Consider the following 25401-nt stretch of genomic DNA (forward strand, 5'->3'; position numbering starts at 1 on the left):
ATAAATGGTGTGGGGAAACTGGACAGACACATGTAAAAAATGAAATTGGATCACTTTCTTACACCATATACAAGAATAAACTCAAAATAGGTTAAAGACCTAACTGTAAGACCCAAAACCATAAAACTCCTAGAAGAAAACATAGGCAGTAAACTCTTTGACATCAGTCTTAATAATATTTTTGGATATATATCCTCAGATGAGGAAACAAAAGAGAAAAATAAACAAATGGGAGATTACACCAAATAAACAGGTTTTGCACAGCAAAGGAATCCATCAACAAAACAGAAGACAGCTGATGAATGGGGGGAAATATTCCCAATGACACAAGTGCGTCCTGATGTACCTTTCTTCTTGCATATATTCCTTACTGGCTTTGTAGCAATATTCAGGTCCTCAAACCACAACATTTTTGGAGCTTTGATGGAAGGCTCCATTAACTATTTTACTTTAGTTAGAAATTCACATTTCTGTTCTGTGTTTGGTGGTATTCCCATTGACATTTGTTTTCTAATTTGCCACTTTCATCGAAAGAAGTACCAACCTGAATGCTTCAAGGTACTCAATATCTCCCATGGGGGGATCAAGGCCACCTGTCCAGGCAATATTTATATTGTATCCTTCTCCAAGACCTGCTCCAACCTGGGAAGAGAAAAACCACACCACAGTCGGTAGAGGAGGGCACAAGGAAGAAAGCAAGAAGAGAGGAAAACAAACACATGTGAGCTCTTGAAATAAACATCAAACAACATGTCAAATCAGCCCACCCTTGCTTGACAACCAGTGCTCTGGGTTATGCACTTGTTCTGCACTGGTTCTTGCTCCCGTGGGACAATTCAGTAATCTCGTGTAATTTAAAACACCAGCAAAGGACAAGAAAATTATGGGTAATCATGCAATGCAATTACCTGAAAGATACAAATAAAAGTAGGGCTCTAAAGAAATAAACCGAACCTCATTTGGGGCTCCACTGCCAGGGAAAAAGTTCCCTTCATCATAACGATGGAGTGAAATATACAGGATGCTGGGGTCAGCATAAAAGGCCTGCTGTGTGCCATTTCCATGGTGAACATCCTACAGGGAAAAGAAAACAGATGACAAATACAGTCAGCTCTGACTCTGTGTGGAGACAACTTTTCTGATTTTGAGTTCCCTGTCTTTCTATCCCGGCCTCCTTCTCATTTTCTGTCCTCTCTCTCTGTCCTCTTTCTCTCTCCCCTTCAGCTTGCTTCCACACCACCCCCTTTACTTCCTGAACTTTCAGGCAAATTACCCTTTAATGCACTCATTTTTTAAACTGGCTTCTAAAAATCAGGAAACCACAGCGCACATGCCCTGGAGACTCCAGATGAGCAGTCATTGAGAAAGCCCAGTCCTTTGGTACAATTAGATATTTATACACCGGCCCTTTGTACTCTTTGCTTCAGTGATGGAATCTCGCATCCTGTTTTATGGAGGAATTTTATGACTTATTAACTGCCAACAGTTCATAACCCCTCAGGCTTAATTAACTAGCCTCATTGGCCTCTGAAAAAAGACTAATGTTTAAACTACAAACTAGTATTTTGCAGAAGGATCTATCGCTTACAGAGCATTTGCGCATTTCTTGACAGAACACTAAACATACGTGTATGCATTGATTTGCCAAGTCCCACCATTAAGGTCAAAGGCTTTGCAACCAGCTGAGTAAATTGGCTTTCTTGAAGCGTTCAGTTCAGTTAGTAATCCCTCAGCAGTTAGAATCACTTCAAAAGAGATGCCAGATGCAAAAAGGACTTCATACTTTATTTTGGTAAAATCGTGACAGCAAGTCAAAGACACAGGAGCATGAGCTCATTAGCTATTAAATCATTTGGTCTAAAGCAGAAAGATGGCATGGGGCTTTATGCAATCTTGTCCAATCTGCCTAATTTTAATATTATATCATGGCTCTCTTCCCAGCCTCCTTCGTTTTTCTCTCCCCACACCACTCCCTTTTCAAGAAAAGAAAAAAGAAAAAAAAAACCTTGTCATTTTAATGAATAAAAAAATTCACTAGACATCGAAATGATAATGATGCAAAACTTAACAGTTTTTTTTTTCTAATTGTTTTTTCTAATATGGTGGAATTGTGAAAAAATGGGAAAAATAAAACTAGTAGAACTTTTCAAAATGTCATCACTGGAAGACCTCAATTAATATACCCTCATATCTTCTGAACAAAAATAAAATAGATGACTCAATAATGAACAGTCTATATATTTGTACTCAATACAGTATTACTGCTATATATGTAACGTACAGTTTCACGTTCTCTTATAAAAATATTTTGGTCACTTATAACTATATCCTTATATAGTACTTTATTTTATATCAGTAAGAATCACACTATTTTCAACAATGATTCCTACAATTTTTGGTTCAGGCACTACATTAAATCCTTGCATCGGTTACTGTGCAATCATATGATGGATATGGCATTATCCCTATGGTATTTTAAATTAGTAAATTAAAAATTTACTGATAAAAAAAAGTAAACTGAGACTCAGAGAGTTTCAGTAATTTACTAAGGCTATACATAGAATAATTTGTAAGACTGCTTCTTGAATACACTTCTTACTCCAAAGGCCAAACTCATAACCATTATATCGTTAACTTACATTCATTATCTCTTTGATCCTCTTAGCAAACCTGTGAAGTAAGATTGGTGGTCATTACTGTTCCTTATTGAAAGTTATATAGCTTGTCTCCACTGCAACCTCCAGCCCAGAACTCCCTCACTCCACACCACCAAGGCCTCCCTTTGGTGGGTTCTGAAAGCCGGCGCTAAGCTTGCTATCCATAGTGTAGGCATAAACCAATCCTCTCTCCCTTTTTTAGAGTACATGAATCCAAAATCAATTAAGGAATCATAAAATATTGAGGAAGATGTGTATCATTCCAGAAACTTGTTCCGATACAAGGAATACTCATCAGGAGAAAAAATAGCTTACTGAAAAATATATCAATCCCTGGATTTCTGAATGTTCAAAGGAAAGGAAAGCGAGATAGCAAAATTATTTCCCTTTTCATGAAAAGAATGAAATGTTTAAGCCACAATGTCTTTTGAGATTGCTGCTGGATACCTAGAGGAAGAACAAACAAAATTCTTTGAAAAACAATAGTGAAGGAATGTTTGCATATCTATTACAGGACAGAATTCTTAGCCAGCACTGTAACAAAACATTGCTCTGGGCACAATGCATCCCCACTTTGAAAACCAAAAATATATACTGCTTTCATTACTTTTGTTTCTTTAGCGATACTGTACAATTTATTTAAGAATGTGAAATAAAAGACGATCATTTGTCTTCAATAAAAAATCATTTGTTCATAAGAAATGTGTCAGGTGCTTATATATTTCTGGATAAGAAATACAGTCTTGACCATAGCACAATAAGGTTTCAATTGACATTTTTCACTGAAACATCCAAATCCATTCTAAAAATACTTAGGTAACGCTTGATTCCATATTCATATCCACACGGTATTTAAAGCTAAAGATAATACCAACTGTGCCTTTTGTTTTGGTCAATGGCTTATAATACAACCTTGAAAATACAAATATATATTTTTTCAGCTTGCTTTGCTACAAAATATTTATACAAACTATTTAATGTTCAAGCATGATCTGAGGATATTTTTCTCAATGCCAACAAAATCTACTGGACTGATATAAGAAAATCATTGGCGATTATGAGAAAGTAACACAATAATGAAATTAATTAAATCATTAAACACCTCAAGATAGACATTGTATATAAGATTTTCTTGAAATGCTGAAAAATCATTTTAATATTTTTACTGTTCAAAAATATACTGTATAAGAATTCTATATAAGAATTTAGAAGCAATATGTCTTCATTAAAATATTAAAATAGCTTTGAATAAATCATGTATTCTACCAGCTAAAGTTATCACTTATAATAATTTAGTGACAATTCTTTAGTCAAGTTTGGGAATTGATCAAAAATGGAAATGCCCCAAATCTGACATTTTAGAAAGCCCCAAACAGATTATTTTCAATTGAAAGTCACTTTATATAAAAGCTACTGAGTCATGTAGGCAAAGTATACTTCTAGAACAGCTTCATACCCTGAACACAAAGACCAGTCTCTAGCGAGCTGAAAGGCAAGTGCACCTGCTCCTTCTCTTCACCAATCTAAATGTCTTTGGAATCTTCCTCAAAAGGAGAATTGGAATGAAAAAGCTCAAGAGATCAACTAGAATCACTTCCGCCTAAAATACTCGATGCCTCTGCACTTGGCTGTGGCTCCCATAAGGAGGTGAACTAGAGCTCTAGAGCTCTGGCTCTCTATTTACTAGGTGTGTAAAAATGCTGACACTCGCTGCTGGGCAACAGAGGAGCTTTGCCTTCCACTGGCCCAAGAATTTGCGGAGCTAGTTCACACTGATTAGTTAAAATTAGTGACTTTGGATATTCAGGAATGAAGTTCTTTTGCCATGGAAGAACCCTCACTTCTTTGCTAACTTGCAAGATAGACCTGTCAGCCAGGGAGAACGGATGTCTCAGAGCCACGTGGCACTTTAAAACTTCCTTCTCGGCAGCTGGAAGGAACAGGGGAATTTCCTCAAAGTATCCCTTGCAGCTGCAGAATTTGGACGACTCGAAAGTAAGAATATGCAGGCTGGTGGTGATCTCAGAGGCAACCTTTTGGACAGAACTTCATATATTTAGAAAATCTGAAACAAATACTTCTCTGCTACAGCGTGCTGGGAAATCAGTATCCTTTATGATTGGTTAATGGAGCAAATTCATAATCAAAGGCCAGTAATCTTACAGGACACTCATTGGAGCTACCAAACAACCTATTTTATAAGTCATGCTGTATTATCTCCAGCAGTCCTTTATTGTTATATTAATGTACAAAAACAAAACTTTACAGACAAATCCTCCCAGGTGAAAAATATCCATCCGTCATAAGCTAGGCATTTTAGCCTTCAAGTCTGCTCTACAATTCATGACTGTAGAGGCTGGATGTCACCAATGTGTTTTCACAGAGATTCAGTGGTTATTGATTATTTTCATAGAACCATAAAATGGTAGCAGAGTCCTTAGAAAGTAATAATAAAAGGCTCTTAACAATAAGATGAAGTTTTATCTATCTTGTTCCCCTCATAATTTTGACAAATGTAGAAAGCTTAGAAAAATTTCCCCCAATCCTTGGTCTTCATCTGCTATCCTTTCTTCAAGTTGCTTGGCTCATCTTTCTAACAGAACTTGCAGTTCTAGAGGCATATTAAATTGTTTTTAACTTAGTCTCTTATAATATGTAAACCAAAAATTACTCAATCTTTAAAATGTCACTTTGAATGTACATGGGAAAGTGAGTACTAATGTCCTCCTTTTTGTTAAGTTTTAAGACCTGGCTGCTGTAGTATATCTAGGCCTTCAACACATTTCTTTAATGGTGAACTATGACCTATATTGAAACTTAAGCACAGTTGCAAAAATACCTGGAAAGTTGGGTTTCAAAATCTCAACACTTAAGAGTGCTTGCAGCCAGGCTATGCCACTGTATGTGAAAAATAACCATTCCTATCAAGCACTAGAAGTGTTTATCAGTTTTTCCTTCCTTTTGTCTTCATTTTAACTTAACTTAGTATTTCTTCACATGGCTTTGTTTGCGCCCGGCTAGCCGGGGCACCCGGCTAACCAAATCGGAGGGCTGGATGGGCAGGCCGCGACTCACCAATAAGATTTAATTATGAGTGCAGATATGAACAAGATTTAGACTATTAAGCCTTGCACTTCAAAAAAAACCTTTAACATATTTTGCCTTTAAATCTTTTATCACCTGCAAAAATTAATTAAGTGCAGATGTAGCAGGTTCGCTTTGGATGCCAGGGTTCATTTCCTGTCTATGCTTTGTCAGACAACCTATTACACCTCCTCGTGAACTGGAGGCAAACCGAAAGCGGGGCTCATAAATCACCAGTCAGCTCTCTTTCGCCCTTTCCTGGGTTGGTCCTTTTGTATGGGGCAGATCTCCAGCTCATTATTCATGAGTATACTATAGACAACATGCCAAGTGTCATCTGCATTTAAACAAACCATTTGTTAAACAAATTATAACTCTATTGTGTAAGAATGCATCATGTTAAAATGCAAGACTAATCTAAGGCCTCTGACTTAAATCACTCAGGGTCCCTGTCGGGCGTCATCTCAAACTGGCATACATGATCTGAAATCTTTTCAGGAAGAATGACATGCTGACTTGTTTTAATAATACCACTGTTGCACAACAGGCAACGTGATTGCTAACCATGGGAAGTGGCCAATTGGTTACCAAAGCAACAGCATTCTTCCCAGCACATCTGACTGTTTCAAGTCTATATTCTGTAGGGAAAAGTAAATTCAGGTTCTGTTGGGTTATTTTAACTGTGGAAGTATCAATTCATTTAAGGATCATAAAAGTTGCCCTGATCTGCGCCTTCTTCTCATTAAATTGCAGTTAACACCATGAAAGTGAAACGTGAATGTTTATGGTTTCAGAACTGCAATCCTGAATTTAATGAGTTTCCACATTCAAAGGCAACACACCCTTCAGTTGTTTGCAAGTGCTAACAGCAAGACAACCTCACAGAGAAATACAAATTCCCTCCCTTTTATCCAAAGTCACTGAAAATGCAGCTCTGGCCAGGAATACATACCAGATCTACAATCAATATCTTGCTTATATTTAGTTGGTCTCTCAAGTATTTGGCGGTAATTGCAACTGAATTAAAAAAGCAGAACCCCCTGCGGAATAGAGAAGAACAGAGAAATAAGAAAGCAAATCAGCCGGGAAAACCATTATAAATAATGTTCAGAGCATTTTAAAAAATGCTATATGATCTCTGAAGTCATAAATCTGCTTCTGGGAGTACCTCGCAAGATTTTTCATTCCATCTGCTAACAATTAGAGGCTTCAGAGACATGCACGGGGCAGGTGACTGCCAGGAACCGTGGCGCTTGGAGATGGGCACCCGTCCCTGGTACTTACATGGCTGTGGATTCTTCGGCGTGATGGCCTGGGGGCCTCACAACAGCAAATCCATTCTGTAAGAACAAGATATGTTTCCAGTGATCAGATATGGGAGGATGGCTTGAATCCCCATGTACTACAGAGCATCAGGCATACATAAAAAGACAACTATACAGAGGTTTCAGAGCTAGTTTTCTTGCCCACCACCATTTCACAGAAGAAACAGAAACAATATGGATGATCACATTTTCTCAGATTGTGCCTCAATTAAAAAAAAAAAAAAAAAGCTCTCCCCAGAGTCAAGGGAAGAACAGGGATTTGGGGGTTGTACCTAGCTGGCAAATGTGCATGTCAGCTGTTACACCAGCATAATTCATTTTCAAGAACAACTTCTTATTTTATGACGCCAACATCCTACAGAGGGAGAAGAAATTCACTCTTGGTGCAGGCTTGGGTCAAAGTTCGGAAAAACCAGGGGAGATCCAAAGTGAACATTTTTTAGCTGGATTCCCTCAATGGTTATTTCCACTCCAGTGTCAGCAAAATGATAAATTTACACTCCCACACCCACAGGCACACAAAAGAAAGCCCAGAAAGGTGAAAAAGAGAACAATGGAAAGCCCGTATTTCTTCCAGCCTATAAATTTAGCTTGGATAACTGCCAAGACTCGCAACTTTATTGGATTCCCTCAGTCAATTTCTAGCCCGCTCTCTGGAATTTTATAAAGAATTCCAGGGCTGAATAGCAATCAGATCTATCCATGATCAAGGAATGCCTTAACCTCCAGATTAGCCAGAATGCCTCACGGAAAGCTGAAGTAACTCCAGCATGAAGGCAGCGAACTATAAATCCTTGCAGAACCAGCATGCTCAGAAATGTTGAGTTTTTTGACATGGAAAAAAAAACAACAACATTTATCAGATGGTTTACACCACCTTTCACTTAACTATGATTCAAGTAATATGCTCCAAAGACAATGTTTCTTTAATATACAATACAAAAACTTTTGAAATAATTTTAATGTACCCCAGGGATATTTTTTCCAAATCTTTCTACAAACACAAAGAAAATATCAGGAATAGTAATCTATTCCCTAGGGCTTTTAGTGTACATGGATTTTTCTAGAGTGTTATGGTAGTTAACATACAATGGGTTAATTTGCTATATATTTTAATAAGCACACACATAATGATTAACTCAGAGGAAAATTAGAAATCAGATAACACAGTATCAATTATAAATCTATGAACTGTGATATATTTCCTTATTCTTGTTATCAGGTATTTACTATCTTTCTGATAGATATGTTAAGTATGAAAGAAACTAAAGGACTTCTGACAATGAAGAATTCAGTAAAGATTCAGATAGGTGCCATATATTTTATTAAACAACAGGGTGAAAATAAAAACCATAATATAAGGCAATATTATTAACATGCAATAATCTTTATAATTAGATTAACAATAATAATGATCTTTTACAATTCAATTGAAAATACTGTTTTATGGGTAAAAGGAATGGCTAGACAATACAAAGAAGATCAATCCAGTGATCAATAAATATAAGAAAAGTATTCAACTTATTTTAGTAATCAAATAAAAGCAGACGAAAAGCCCAATGGAAAGATATTTTTCCAACCAAGAAATGGAATTTTTTAAAAATACTTGAAAATGGAGTTGTGCCTTATACACTCATAAATGCTGCTTGTAGGAGGATAATTTATTATTGCCTTTTAGGAAAACAATTCACTCTAAGCATCTAGAGCCTTTCAAACTATTTATATACTCTTTGAACATATATGTGATACAAGAATAAGTAATCTACTTGAAGGACTTTTGCCCTAAAGGTGTTATTCACTGTGTAGACAAGTATTTATGTAAAAGATAATGTTTTATATACAACAAGAAAAATTGGAATTATCAAAGTTAATAATAGGAGAATGCTTATATGAATTATGGTACTGTACATCTATACCACAGAATATTAGAGTCATTAAAATTCTGTTACATATAATTAGTGGAACAGAAAATACTTATAAATTTTAGAAGTATTAGTGTTAAAATAATATGTACAGTATGATATATCTAAGTGATGGCATTACATGGGTTATTTTTAATTAATGATTTCATGTCTTTTCCAAATGGTTTTACAACAAACATTATTCATAGCAAAGAAACCACATCAGAAATTAGAAAGTGGAGAAGTAGATTTTAATGGGTTGGGTTCAAAAAGACAGAAAAACGGTATAAAGGGTATTCTGGGCAGGAGATAAAGCATGAGCAATGGCTCAGAAGAAAGGATTTTGGAAAATATTATGTACAGGAAATCAGTCTAAATAGAGATCACGGTAAGGAACTGGAAATGAAATCAAATAGGTAATTAGCTAGATTATAGAGGACAAAAAAAGTCAAATCGAATTTGAATTCCATCTCCTTTTTTTCTCTTACAACCAAATTCTTTGGAAAATGAAAGGGTCTGCCTTTCACTTTTAAATCTTCCACAGTAACTTCCACCATTCTACCAAACTGTTTCTGAAACTGCTTGATTTGGGGTTGAAAAGTATCTTCTTGCCACTGACAAACTTTGTCCTCAGTCATCACGATCCACCCAAACCCTCTACTGTGCTCTCAGAAATGGAGAACTCCCCAAAGTTTTCCAAGTCTTTTCTGAATGCCCCCTTTCCTTAGCTGAAACCTAGCAGGGCTGCTTCTCCCCAAAACTCCCTGCTTCAGTGGTAGCTCCTTCCTGACATATTGCAAACCTGCCTGCAGCAGCAGATGGAGTTGGCAGTCTTGTTCCTCATGGCTGCACTGCGAGCATGAGCCCACTGCACCCACTCCCCCATAAAACTCTCTTGTGAGAAAAGGATTAGCCATGCCATTTTTGCTCAAAAACTGCTGAACACTCAGTGCAGTGTGGGCAGGTGCACTCCATACATCACCCATCAAGAAATGGGCAAATGTGTTGGAACAGTCTTCAGAAAAATTCACTGAAACTGAATGCAGGCTCTCACAACAACACCCGCTGGCACACTGATACAGATGGGTTTCTAGAACACTCACCTAGTGGGAGAATCCTGCACTACAAGGGGCCTGCCCACCAAAAGATAATTCTATTTTTTGGGGGGGTCCCCCTTCATATATACAAAAAGTGATTATCTATCCTTAGTCCTGTTGACCCCTCCAACTACCTCACTTCTTTTCTTCCCCTTTAGCAACCAACATTCTTGAAAGGGTGGTCTAACTTGCTTCCTTGTTTTTCCTTTTCCTCACTTCTGCCTCAGTCATCAATTTCTACTTTCTCTTCCTCATCCATTTGTCCATTAAAGAGGTTTTACTAAGGTCACCAATACCTTCCGTGTCACTAAATCCAAGGACATTTTTATGGTCTCAGTCTATTTGGTTCTTCATTAGTTTTCAACATTGTTAGCTACACCTTCCACCTTAAAACTCTCTTCTCTTGGCTTCTGTGACTTCATACCCTCTTGGTCTTCTTACCTATCTTTCCACTTTCTAATCAGTCTCTCTTGAAGGCTCATGCTCCTCCGCCCACTCATTAAACAATGAAGTTACTCAAAGCATCGTCTTTGATTTCTCCCCTTCTCTTTCCACCCTTACTTTCTAGATAATGTCACCACTTTCATGTATTTAATTACCACCTACCATGAGGTACTTCATAGATTTCCATGTCCAGGATGAACTCTCCTTGGAGCACCAGACCAAAATATCAGCCCAGTATTCAATATCTTCACTTGGCTATCCCAAGGTCACTTCAGATTCATACATCCAAGATCAAACTCCTTATAGTCTCCCAGCCTTCTCTACCTCACCTATGTTATCATGACTCATCCAGTATCTGAAGTCAGGACCCAGTTATCCCGAGTTATCCTTAATGCCTCCCTCTGGTGATTTCGCTTCCAAGTATACCACCACTCAAATCTATGTACTTACAGCTATATCCACTCCTTGAATATTTTGCCTTCTGGACTTCTGCTTTTCTCTCCATGATTCCTCCAGTAATTATTCTTCAGGCTTTCAATAGCCACATAGACTTCCATTCAATACCCTGATTTCTCAGTTCTCTGATTTGTCACCTTCAATAAGTTTGTCTTCTGTTTACAGTCATACTCCTAGACCTTACCGTTACTGGTAAGACATCTCCTCCATAACCTCAGTGTCAAATGTTCAAACACCATACTCTCCTAGTATCCTATCTTCCAGTTAATTCCTCAGTTGCACTGAGATTTCCAATCAATTGACCTTACTTAACTTTTGCTCGCATTTACCCCACCACCGTGTTCACGACCCTCTTTATCTGGGCTTTAGAATCCATTACACTCAGCTCTGGTAAGTGCTTTCAGACCCCTTATCCCTTTTTCCCTTCAACATACTTCCCTGACCTTTTAGTCTGCTCAGGCTACCATAATGAACTACTGAAGTCCGTGGTGGCTCAAGCAACAGAAATTTCTTTCTCTAGTTCTGGAGGCTGGAAGTGGAGGTGGAGATCTCACAGGGTTCAGTTTCTCTTGCAAGTGCTGTGCCTGGTCTGCCTTTTCCCTAGAGTCCTCACATGGCCTTTCCTCTGAGGCACACGCACGATTGGGAGAGAGAGAGAGATGGTGTGGTAGGGGGCGGGAATACACTATGGTGTCTCTTCCTTTTCTTATAAAAACATCAGCCCTATCAGATTAGGGTCCCACCCTTATGGCCTCATGTAACCTTGATCACGCCTGATGACCCTTTCTCCACATACAGTCACATGGGGAGTTAGGGCTTCTACATATCCATTTGGGTGGGTACAAACCTCCAGTGCATAACAGTCACTCAGTCACTTTGTCCCGTTCTTTCTTCAATATATTCCCCTGGTAAAATCACAACACTGATTAAATACAACTCACATCTGCTCTGTTCCTGCACCTGTGAATCTATAAAAGGAACCTAACTGGCCTTCCTTTAAATTCATGATTACAAACCTCAGGTAGGCTCTTCATGACACTCAGCAATCATACTATATCCCTTAGTAAATTAACTCTCCAAGTCTTTCAGAAGAGTATTTCTGCCTTCTCTTTTTGCAAACCTCCATTAACCTCTGCTCACTCTTGAACCCTCACTGATGACTTTGCTTCTTATTCCACTTAGAAAATAGAAGCAATTAGAATAAAATTTCCTCCTTCTTCCCTAATGAAATCTACCTGTATTTTGCTACCCTTCTCTGATCCTATCTAAGAGCTATTAATTCCCCTGTGGACTTAATCTCACCCCCTCTGACCTATGCAAGCACATCTCAGCTACAGTTTTCCTTTCTCTATCTCTATCAGCAGTTTTTTTCCCATATTGGATTGTTGTCACCAAACTAAAAACATATTTAAGTATCTCCTCTTAATAAAAACAAATCGAAATAACAAATAACAGTATTAGACAGGATAGGGAAAAGGTAGTTTACAGTTGTTCATATGGAAACTACAACAATTCACAAATAATAAGACAAGAATAGACTGTTTCACATACTTACAACTGAAAACCTGTTTTTGCCACACCCTGTATTATAATTCTATAATGTAACATATAAAACATAAAAATCATATTTTCCAATAATAATGTGATAAGTAATAAGCTCTAAAACATTTCACTCATTTAATCCTAACAACATCTGAGGGCAGATATTATCCTCATTTCATATATGAAAAATTTCAGTCATAGAAAGATTAAAGAACTTGCTTAAGGTCCTTAAGGTTTATAACTAGCAAGTGACAGTGCTGGGATTCTATCCCAGACAGTCTGGCACCTACAAGCAGGTGCATTTAATAAAAATAAGCATTCAAGACTAGCCACACGTACACCCTGGCCTCTGCTCCCTCTTAAGCTTCATCTTGTACCACCATCCACTGTGTTTTCTCCACTCCTGACACACTGGCCTTGTTTCCTCCAGCAACAGGCCTTTGCACTTGCTCCTAGTTCAGTGCAGAGGTCTTCCACTTACCTATGCCCTCCCTTTACCTGGATGACACCGCCCCACCTGCCCATTTTGGTTCCAACATCACTTCCACAGGGAAACCATCCTTGAGCCAAGGCAGGTCACAATCATGGCCTCTGTTTGCACTCTTAAAGATCTGCAACCATTGTTTCTGATAGTATGTCTTAGTTTGTAATGATATACTGCTTAGTGTGACTGATTGTTTGTTTCATTATTATTGATTACTGTGATTTATGATCAATATCCACTATCGTACTCCCCACAGTGGGGTCACACTTTATGACTTGGGTTTCTATTTTATCATCCACATGCACACAGGGCCTGGCACATAGCCAGTGATCAGTAAAGAATGATAAAATAAATTTGTGAATAGATACCACTGGGGCTCTTTTTCCTGTGGCCATTCCTGTGCTCTGACCTTGGCCGCCTTCATCCTCTCAAGGGTTCCAGGTTTGCAGGCCTGATTTTTGTGAAAGGTTGCCTATTAGACTCAGTAGCATCTTCTCTCTTAGAAATACATAAAATATTCTATTTTTACAGTTACTACAGACTTTGATCCAATGAATTATTGTGGAAAGTGCTTTAAAATAAAGTGATGATGATGATGATGATGATTATAGAAACATCTGATTTGCACACAAGATTCTGGACCTCTTCGCAAGGAATTTGTTCTGTAATTTCCTGTACCCTTTAATGGCACACACAAAGATTTATTGTATATAATATGAATTGAACCAAAATTTTCTTTGGCTCAAGAACATATATATCTTCCAGGAATATGTTTCAGTGAGCATTTTTAAATATGTAATTTACTGTATTTTAAAAGAACAATAATTTACTAACCTCAAAAAATATAACTATAAGAAAATGTATATAATAAAAGATTCAGTGGCTCAGTTTATTATTTTCCCATCTAATGCTTATAATAATTTTCATTTTTGTGAAAAAATATTCTCTTTTCTCAAACTTCAGAGTGTGAGTGATGCTCCAACTAAAACTCTTTTAAGTTGTGACCATCTTAGACTTTAGAAATTAAACCTACAAATGATTCCATACAATTTTTTTCTACATCACTCCATATAAAATCTCTGTTTATATTTCATTCAAAGTTATGAATACCAAGCAGTTAATCTAAACAAATGCATGCTGAAGTACTTTTCTGTGATTTTATATCAATTTAAGAAGGATATAATTTTTATCTAAATATTCTTATTTTTGAAAAGTCTTTTCAAGTTTTAGGTTCTCTTCAGGCATAAACATCACTAATCATAGGGCTTTGGCAGTATTTTAATATCTGTAAGAATAGCAATGGGATCCAAGATGGCGGAGGAGTAAGTGGAAGATACACTAACTTCCTCCCAGGACCAACCTTGAATTACAACTTAATTGTGGAGAAATCATCTGGAATAGCCAACTGAACACTAGATAGAGAGAAGTCTTATAACCACGGAGAGACAGAAAAGGCCACTTCATCACAACGTGACTGGTAAGAAGTACGGAGACGCAAAATGGCTGGCTGGGCTCCCAAGGCTGGCAGCTGAAGGGACTGAGAAACAGCTCAACAGTCAGGGGTTCCCCCTGAGAAGAGCAGGATCTAAACCCCCAGCTGGGCTTCCTAGCCTACAGCAACAGAGCAGAAAGTAAAATAGCACCCAGCTATGAAAAGCATAAAGCCACAGGGTTTTTTGCTGGCCTGAAAGAAACAGCTGGAGACAAAGAGCTCTTAAAGGGATCACACATGAAAATATTTTGGCATTCATTTACCATGAGCTCAAGCAGAGGGAGGGCAGAGAGGACAGGAGATGCTTGGGGAGAATTTGGGGTGAGGCTTTGAGGAGAGAACTGAGGGAGCAGCCGACCGGGTCCCATTGCTAACTCATTCCCCATACTGCAGGCAGACCAGTCCCCTCCAAGTGGCATCAGCCTGAGGGGAAGCAAAAGCCCTGCCTACAGGAATTAATCTGCCACACCCACGGTCCTTAACCCTGATGGCTGGCTGATCACAGGTTGAATAAATTAATAACTAAAGGTGCTTAAGCCTGATGGCTGATCACAGATTGAACAAATTCACAACTAAAGAAGGCAGACAAAGGCAGCACAGCTCTGGTAGTCTCCAACAGGTTGCCTAGGCCCAGACTGGTACACGATCTGATGCCACCAGGGGAAGATCCAGGAAGTACAGATCAATCTAAGAAGTAGCAACAAACAAGAAGAGTCACAAAAATGGGGAGACAGAGGAACAACACTTCATTGAAAGGAAAGGAGGAATCCCCAGGAAAAGTGCTAAATGAGATAGAGGAAAGCAAACTATCAGACATGAAATTCAAAAAATGGATTATAGGGAAACTCAATGAGCTAAGCAAGCTAAAAAAAAAGTACAAAAGCTCTAGGGAAATTACAAGGAACGTACTGAGATTACACCAACATGAAAAAGGACATAGAAGCTATGAATAAGAAGCAGGAGGAAATGAAGAATACAATTTCTGAATTGAAGAACACAGTAGAAGGAATTAAAAGCAGGCTAGAGGAAGCAGAAAATTGGGTCAGTGAGCTGGAGGACAGCATACAGAAAAATATGCAGACAATCCAACAAAACAAAAAAAAAGACTGAAAAAGAATAAAGACCTTTTAAGAGAGCTGCAGGGCAACATGAAACATAATAATGTCTGTACTATAGGAATACCAGAAGGAGAAGAAGAGGAGCAAGGGAAAGAAAACCTGTTTGAAAAAGTAATGATAGAAAACTTACCTAACTTGATGAGAGAAAAACTCACGCAAGTCTAGGAAGCACAGAGGGTCCCAATGATGATGAACCCAAACAGGCCCACTCCAAGATAAATCATCATTAAAATAGCAACATTGAAAGACAAAGAAAGAATCATAAAAGCAGCAAGAGAGAAACAGCTAATAACACACAAGGGAGTTCCAATAAGGCTATCATCAGATTTCTCAACAGAAACACTACAAGCCAGAAGAGAATGGCAAAAAATATTCCAAGCAGTGAAAAACAAAGGCCTACAACCAAGACTACTCTACTCACCAAGGCTCTCATTCAAAATGGAAGGTGAAATAAGGAGTTTCTCAGACAAAAGAAGGCTAAAAGAATACATCTCCACCAAACCAGCACTGCAAGACATGCTAAAGGGTCTGCTTTAAGAAGATGAAGAAACAGAGAGATACAGAGAGGAACGCAAGTACAAAGGGGGAAAATGACAATGAATAAGTACCTATCAATAATAACCTTAAATGTAAATGGATTAAATTCACCAATCAAAAGATATAGGGTATCTGAATGGATTAGAAAGCATGACCCACATATATGCTGTGTACAAGAGACATACCTCAGAACAAAAGATCTACACAGACTGAAAGTGAAGGAATGGAAAAAAATATTTCAAGCAAATGGACATGAAAACAAGCTGGGGTAGCAATACTTATATCAGACAAAACAGATTTCACAGCAAAGGCCATAGAAAGAGACAAAGAAGAACATTCCATAATACTTAAGGGAAAATCCATCAAGATGATATAACCCTTGTAAATATATATGCACCCAACATAGGAGCACCCAAATATGTAAGGAAAATCTTGAAAGACTTCAGGAAGGATATAGACAGCAACACATTCATAGTAGGGGACTTTAACACCCCATTGTCAACAATGGACAGATCTTCAAAGCAAAGAAACACCAAGGATATTGAGGCATTGAAAAAACACTCTAGATCAAATGAACTTAGTTGATATATATATAGAACTTTTCACCCCAAAGAAGAAAATATACATTCTTTTCAAGTACATATGGAACATTTTCAAAGATAGATCACATGGTGGGACACAAAACAAGCCTCAACAAATTCAAGAAAATTGAAATTACATCAAGCATCTTCTCAGATCACAATGGCTTGAAACTGGAAATCAACCTCAAGGAAAAAACTCAAAAACATTCAAACTAATGGAGAATGAATAAGATGCTATTGAATAATGAATGGGTTAACAATGACATCAAGGAAGAAACCAAAAAGTTTCTAGAAACAGATGATAATGAACACACAACAACCGAAAACCTGTGGGATACAGCAAAAGCAGTACTGAGAGGGAAGTTCATAGCAATACAGGCCTACCTAAAAGGGATAGAAGAATCTCAAATAAAAACTCTAACCCTACAGCCACAAGAACTAGAAAAACAACAGCAAACAAAGCTCAAGGAGAGTAGAAGAAAGGAAATCATCAAGATCAGAGCAGAATTAAATGACATAGAGACTAAACAAGCCAAAAGATAAATAAAACCAGGAGCTGCTTCTTTGAAAAGATAAACAAAATCGACAAGCCTTTAACCAGACTCATCAAGAAAAAAAAGAGAGAGGACCCAAATAAATAAAATCAGAAATAAAAGAGGAGAAATCACAACTGATACCACAGAAATATAAAGGATTGTAAGAAATTACTATGAACAATTGTATCACAAGAAATTTGACAACGTAGATGAAATGGACAAATTTCTGAAAACATATAATCTTCCAAAACTGAATCAAGAAGAAACAGAAAGCCTGAACAGACCAATAACGAAGAGTGAAACTGAAGAAGTAATAAAAAAATTCCTGGCATACAAAAGCCCTGAAATGGACGGCTTCATAGGTGAATTTTATAAAATATTTAGGAAAGAACTAACTCCTGTCCTTCTCAAACTATTCCAAAAAATCCAAGAAGAGGGAAGACTACCAAACTCTTTCTATGAAGCCAGTATTACTCTAATTCCAAAAACTGTAGAAAGAAAACTAAAGGCCAATATTGCTGATGAACATAGATGCTAAAATCCTCAACAAAATATTGGCAAACTGGGTCCAGCAACACATTAAAAAGATCATACACCACGATCAAGTGAGGCTCATCCCAGGGATGCAAGAATAGTTTAATAGAAAAACAAACAAACAAAAATTTTTAGTGGGGAAAAAAACAGAAAGCAAAATAAATTTTAAAGAAAAGTAACACTGAATGTTTCAAGTATTCAGTGTGCTCACATTTCTATTTTTACTGTTGTTGTTTAGTATTATGGACATTTCTCCCCAAGAAGAAGGATGTGCTCTATGGTGTCATCATAAGGGGAAATGCAGGAGATTATCTGCTCCCCGCCTACAGCCACATGACCTCCACGAAAGGGAATGGAGGACTTTGTCTCTACATAAAAGTTAATTTGAATGAGAAGAAAAGGAGACTAATCATTTTAGATTAGTCTGACTGTTTTCATAACTGATGACATTTCCATTTTCTGGTTAACTTTATCAAAATGTCAAACTAATATACACAATCAAACCCTCCCTAGCAGAGTAAAGAGTAGTCAAGTAAGCACATCATTAGAACCACATTAAAGGTTCACTTTTTTACTCCACTTTAGCAAAGTTTGAAATCCTCCACATAAACTCATTTTACTGCAATGGCACTAATGAGAACTGAAAATTTGAAAAGTACAAAATAATCTGATTATTTTAGTTGTTGCATTTATTAAGTTAGTATCATGGACAGCAGAAATGACTATTTTCATCTCTCTAACATCCCCATGGTCAAGTAGGTATTCAATGGATAATAAGGACCATTATGAATTTCAAGGTACACAGTCATTTAGGGTTCAGAGATCATGATAAATATGGTCCCATTGCCACAGAGGAGAGTGATATGGAAAGTCAAGAACACACTGTATAACAGAATCAGCCACCAATACAGACAGAATCCAGAAAGAGTAAAACAAACATGATTATAAACTCTTAAAAATATTAAATGATGAACTAGAGCTTAAATTATTTATAATACCCAGTAGACATGTTAGCCACTTACTAAGTTTTATTTATTTATTCTTTATAAAAGCATAACTTCAGTGCATAGTATAGAAAGTCTGTGTGGTATTTATAAACTGACAAGAAATTGTGTTTCTTTGTTAGAAGTAGTTGATTAACTATTAACTTTTTACTTATTTTTTAAAATGTAACTCTAGTTTGGGAAGCTACAGGAATAAAATAAATCTCTCTTTTTTGCAAAACTTTTATATATAACTTCCTACAGTACAAAGAGCAATTGAGCATGTCAGACCAGTTGACTGGAATTCTGTTTTTAAAATTTCTCCTTTAGTGCATTGTTAATTTAAAGCTCAGTAACTACCTCCCAATGCCTAAGTATTACCGCTAAAATATTTCTAAATATACTGAAGTGTCAGTCCTCAATGAAGTAATATGTATCAAAACCAAGCACAGCATGGAAAAACTCTACAGCATGTATTTCCAAGTAAAGATGTGATGGTTGAATTATTACTTCCAATACATTTGCTGAATTGAAATGTCATATGCAATGACTTAAGTGCTTGAAATATTTCACTGGAAGCCAAAATCCTAGATACCTCTGATTTATAATGATGCATTATCAATTTTGAAAACAACTTTAAGAAACATTCCTCTACCTACACACACATAGGTTGATTTTTTAAAAGAATGGTTGAAAATATTTTAATCTACTTTGATATTTAATGATAACTACAATTACCAAATATATTAGTATATAAGCTGTTTGGTGCTGGTATAAAAAAGTGCTGAAAACAGCCAGAACTTGCAATTTCCATGACTATGCTAGGAGAGCACAATCTATTTCCTCTAACAAGTTAATCAGTATGTTCTTCTGTGCCCTCTCTAACATCTCAATAAATGTGGTTACCGAGTATTCAAGTCTTTGACCAGCTCATAGCTCAAAAGAGGAATGAAAATAAAGCATACATTAGCTGATTTGACACATTTAAAAACTAATTATAGTAGTAAACTTCTGGTTCTTTAAATTAAGTTGTACAGAGGTGAAGAAGTCAGAAACATGGTCAAGACAATGCTTTTGAAATATTTAACTAAACAGAAGATTCTAATGTTCTCCGATTATACTAGAAATTTTTGTTTCTAAAAATCATAGCTTTAAATAATAGTATTGTCTTCTACCGAATCCTGTTTTGGTTTTATAATTGTTGTGTGAGGTTTTCCTTTCTTTTGTCTTGTGGTTGAGTGGGGGTAATGTTATTTGTTGTAACAAGATTTAAAATACAAATAATACTGCTCATCTTGCTTCCTTAAGTACTTCATTAATATGAATTCCTTCCTCCCATTCAGGTAACATTAAATAAGGCAAAACATCCATCAAAATTCTCTAGCATCTTGTGTAATACCTATGATGGTTCATCTGAACTTGAGTGAACTCTGCTTCCCCCTCCAAAATGGTGCTATTTACGCTCAACATAGTGGTTGAGAGTCCATTCTTTTTTGCCAACAAAACTGAAAATTCTGCAATGGCAATTGTTCACTATCTTTGTTGATATCACTGGATGTTAAAATATTAAGGTCAGATCATAAGTGAAAGTTGAGAAAATGTTATCTTCCCTTCCTATAATTCTGCTAATGGATTTGGGGATTTCGATGATCAGAAACCAACTCGGGAGAAAGAAAAACAGCTACTGACTCATTCTGCCTTGCTTTCCCCTCTTCTGTTTCCCTTGTAGGAGGAGCTTATACAACAATTGTCTCAGGTTCTACTTTTCAGAAATGTTTCAGGCATAGCAATATTGTTAATGACCTGTTAAATAACCTGCAATCTAGAGTTGACCATTATGGATATGACACAGCTACTCATTTGTTCGATATGCCTTATAAAGCAGTCTTCCCTTCTCCATCGGGCTCACGGTCCAAGACCCCAGGGGACATCTGAAACTGCAGGTGGTACCTAACCCTCTATATATTATGTTCATTCCTGTGCATATACACTTATTATAAAGTTTATAACCCATTCATACATTATAGTAAGAGATGAACAATAACCAATAATAAAATAGAACAATTATAACAATAAACTGTAATAGTAAAAGTTACGTGAATGTTCTCTCTCTTGCTCAAAATACCTTGTTGTACTGTGCTGAGCTTTTTACTTAAAGGAAGCACTTTACGGCTTCTCTTTGGCAAATCCAAACTGTCAGCATTACTATGCTTGCATTTTGGAGCCATTATTAAGTAAAACCAGGGTCACTTGAACAAAAGTTCTGTGATACTAGGACAGTTGATCTGATGTCCCAGATGGCTACTAAGTGACTAACCGGCAGGGAGCGAACACAGCATGTGTATGCTGTATAAAGGGATGATTCACATCCCGTGCAGGAAGGAGCAGGCGCAATTTAAAATTTCTAAATTATTTATTTTCAGAATTTTCCATTTCATATTTTTGGACCACAGTTGACTGGAGGTAACTGAAAACACAGACAGCAAAACTGTGTTCAAAGTTCCTTGAAATAGTAACTGCAGATTTTCGGTGTATTCGGAAATCTTCCTCTTTAGCCACACCAATGTCTGTGGTGAAAAATAGTTCCATGTGATTTCCCAGCTTTAATTTCATGCAATAAAATCTTATTTAGTAATTAAAGAAATCCATTATGTCTACTCAACATCACAAATAGTTGGTTTGCCCTACTGTGACAGTCTTTGAGAGAGAGAGAGAGAGAGTGAGAGAGAGAGAGACAGAGACAGAGAGAAATAGAGAGAATGAAATTATATTATCTTAGGGACCTACTACTGACACATGCTAGTCTTTATCCACTTGTGCTCAATTCCACATGTCTATAAGAAAAAATATATAATATCTTTATTGTTAGTTCTATATACAAAAATATGAAATCTAGTTTCGTGATCTTTTCTGAAAGGAAGGACTTGAATAGGAATATGAGGATAAAAATCCGGTATTGCAGAATACTTGAACACTCAGGTAATAGATATCTCCTAATGATATTGGAACCATTTGTATTGTGATAAAACTTGACATTCAAATTAGCACATCAAGTCTTTTGGGTTCCCTAAAACTGCAATTCACTGGGATGCATAATATTTTGGAATATGCTAATATATGCCTTAAAACCAGTTAACTTTAGTCTTTAAAAGGGGCCTTCTAAATAGACAATTTGCTTTAGAATCAATGTTATTAATCTACAGCCTCTGAGGGAAAATTTTTCACAAAGAGGGTTTGTCTCTCACATACTAGAATCTGGGAGGTTAAAGGAAGTAGGGAGATTTGCCAAGAAAACAATAAGGGACATATGGGAATACCATTTTGTTTCTTTGAGTGAGCTCAAGGGAGCCAGGAAAACAGGAGCCCAGCTTTAGCAGTTTCACTGAATGGTGGACCTCAAAGCATATGCGCAGCTGCCAGCCCTTCTCCCTGAAGAATCCAGAAGGAAGGAGCTTGATGACAGCACTGGAAAACAGTTCTTAGGAAGCCTGGCATTTGTGGCCCATAATGCCTACAGCCCTGAGCTTGGCAAAGATGTGGCTATAGACAGGAATAAACACATTCGCGAAGAACCAGTCTCTTGGTGGAAGGGAGGCAGGGCATTAGATGGTGCTTATATTACACATAATTTAACTTGAGCCCTGAATGAAAATAATAACAATGGATTCACTATGAAGAAATTTTTGTTGTGTGTGTGTGGTGGGGGGAAAGACATCAGGATGTGGGTCTTGGTAAGGCAATAATAACCCACTGAGAGCAATTTGCTTAGTTTATCAACCAGTGGTTTCAGTTGACAAAATGCCCAACAATTTAATTCCCTTAACTTTTTGAAACATGACTGGTTTTTGGACTACACTGACTGAAAAAAATCAGGTATTTTTCATCACATAATAAGAGACTCAGTATGATAACTTTTGGAAAACAAGAAAGTAGGGCAAAGAGTTTTTGCTTTTGTTTTTTTCTTTTTTTCCTTTAAGAACCAGAAAACATTTTTAAGACAGATGGTAAGAACCTTCTGTGAACATAACATCATAAAATAATAGCATGACACTATAATAATACTAATTATAATATTATGATATTATAATAATAGGAAGATAATAGTAATGACCAAGACCTAAGCACAGATGATACTGAAGGGGAAAGAGTGTGTCAACAAATGTCCCATAATAAGATCACTATTGTCATTATATTCATACCTTACTACAGTAGATTTGCATTCAATCAGTGGTGCTTCCTCAGTACCTTTTGGTGCATAAGTTTATTCAATTAGCTACATGAAATTTCAAAAATTTTAAGAGTAGCACTGTACATTTTATAACTATTATCAAAATATCTAGAGTTTATGTACATAATCTTTAACTTCGGCTGTATTCTTCTTCTTCCATTAAACTCGAACTCTCCATGACCATACATTGTAACAAGAATAGCTAACAACAATTAAATCGGTCAATTGAGTCAAAAGTAGGCAACTGAGTAAAAAATTTCAACTAAAGGAATTAAATCATGTAGCATGATGTACATAATAATTTCATCGTGTGTGTGTATAAAATTTACTGCCATATAAAATTACAAAGATGTAAAATACTTACATTGTCCAAGTGTGTATACTGTGTACAATTTAGACACTGGTATCAAAAAGCAAAACTCTTTTGCAGAGATTAAAACAAAAAAACAAGGAAACGGTTGCATTATACATACCCAGCAGGTATCAAATTTAGTACTACTATCAGAGATAAAATACAAACATAAATTAGTTGGAGATTTTTTCCCATTACATAATATTTTAAATGTCAAAAATATAGCTGTAGAAAACCTTGTTAGTAAATGTGAAATTTGAGAGTGGCATTTATTTCAGGAAGCACTCTTTCCCATCCTAGTTGTTTTAAAAATATCAACAGGACTCCAACTAAATGTGTAAAGTAGCTGTCAGGGACTGAGAAAAGTTCAGCAAGGTTTGGAGAAAGGAGAGATGTAGACACATTCTAAGTGCAGATGCAGCAATATTTAGTCAGTATGAGCTAAACCACATACTACAAGTAATGAAATCTGGACAGTCCAAAGCCAAGACCCAGATGAAGAGGCTGGAATAGGCAGATCCAGTTACCAAGGAGCAGGCAGTTAAAACTGCAAACTAGAAAGTGAAATATTAGCCATCAGAAAAGCAGATGGGCAGGATGAAAACCTAAAAGGAATCAGATTGTGCCATAGGATCGTCACAAACAGGCCAACTAGGCAACAGATCTGAGTAACAGGCAAAAAAATCCGAGTAATAGGTGGCCTCACCTTTTAATCTAACAGTTGCAAAGTATTTGCATATCTGTCATTTTTCTGAAGTGTAAATAATTCCATAAGTAGACTAATTTCTAAGTTTTCATAAAAAGTTGGAGCTCTGGGTACCCAGGAGTGAGAAGGTCAAGAACAAGGCAGTTTCTCACAAGAGTAAATGTAACTGTCAAGGTTTCTCCCTTTCTCTGATGCTTGGGTAGCCATTCACAGTGGGTGTGCAAAGAGTGTATAAGTAACAAATTTGTTCTTTCTTTCATTTAAGATGAATAATCAAATAAAGTAATAAGTCAATGTGCCCCCCTCTAATAATCACTGACACGCGCTCCTCGAGACATAAAATCTAAAACAGAAGAGAACTTCAACAACCTCTCAAAAATAGTTTTTTTTTTTTTAGAGATCCATACTTAATTTAAAAGAAAAAGGCATGTACAAAACTTCAATTCTGCAATAGGAATGACACAATATGAAATAAACCAAAAAAGCACCTTTTTCTTTAAATCAATCACTCAAGAGCTTTGGACACAAAGAAATTTTTAAAAGACCTGAACTCCAAAGGCAGGGAGGGAACCCATGCTCGCCTTTACTGGTTTTTAAATACAATACCTAGTGTATTATCAAATATCACAAGACATGTGAAGAAGCAAAATGAGATGTATAATCAAATAAAGAATAAGGTACTAGAAACATACAAGTGACTCAGATATTAGAATTATCAGATAAAGATTTTAAAATAATTATGATAGACATCTTAAAGAATCAGTAGGAAAAGATGGTGAAGAGAGACATAATGGTGAAGAGAAGAATTTCAAAAGTGACCTGGAAGCTGTAAAAAAGAATTAATCAGGAACATTAAAAGTGGATAATACACTGTGTGAAATAAAAAAAAATTATTTGCATGGAATTAATGGCAGCTTAGGTGTAACAGAAGACAAAAACAATGAACTTGATTATAGGTGTAGAGAACTTATCCAAGTAAAAGTACACAAAAGAAAAAAGACTGAGTAAGTGAGTGGACCCTCAGTATACACTGGGACAATGTGAAGTGATCTATGAACATATAATTGGACTCTAAAAAACAGAGGGTATAGAGAACAGGGTAGAATAAAGTATTTAAGAAACATTGGCTAAAAGTTCTCCAAATTTTATCAGAAACAGCCAAAACTGGAAACCCAGTGAACTTCAAGCAGAATAAAAACAGAAAGCTATACCTAATTACAAATCTACTGAAAAATAAAATAAAAAGTTTTAAAGAGAGATAGAAAAGATACACTAAATCGTTAAACAAAAAGATCAATAAGCGTGATGGCTGATTTCTCATCATCTAAAAGAAAGGAAAAAGAT

General features: G+C 36.6%; 1 protein-coding gene across 1 annotated transcript in view; it reads right to left on the reverse strand.

Moving 5' to 3' along the window:
- The window catches only part of LOC150001368 (histone deacetylase 9-like), a 203154-nt gene that overhangs the window by 162832 nt on the left and 14921 nt on the right, over positions 1-25401 (reverse strand). Inside the window, exons 2-5 of the mRNA XM_090286852.1 lie at positions 7026-7081; positions 6694-6781; positions 955-1074; positions 545-642 (exon numbers count right to left, since the gene is read on the reverse strand). Coding sequence (XP_090142978.1) covers positions 545-642; positions 955-1074; positions 6694-6781; positions 7026-7081 — 362 coding nt within the window. The remainder of the gene's footprint in view (positions 1-544; positions 643-954; positions 1075-6693; positions 6782-7025; positions 7082-25401) is intronic.

The sequence above is a fragment of the Furipterus horrens genome, unplaced genomic scaffold, assembly GCF_987537825.1.
Source record: "Furipterus horrens unplaced genomic scaffold, mFurHor1.1.pri manual_scaffold_9, whole genome shotgun sequence".
In the NCBI taxonomy this organism is placed as follows: domain Eukaryota; kingdom Metazoa; phylum Chordata; class Mammalia; order Chiroptera; family Furipteridae; genus Furipterus; species Furipterus horrens.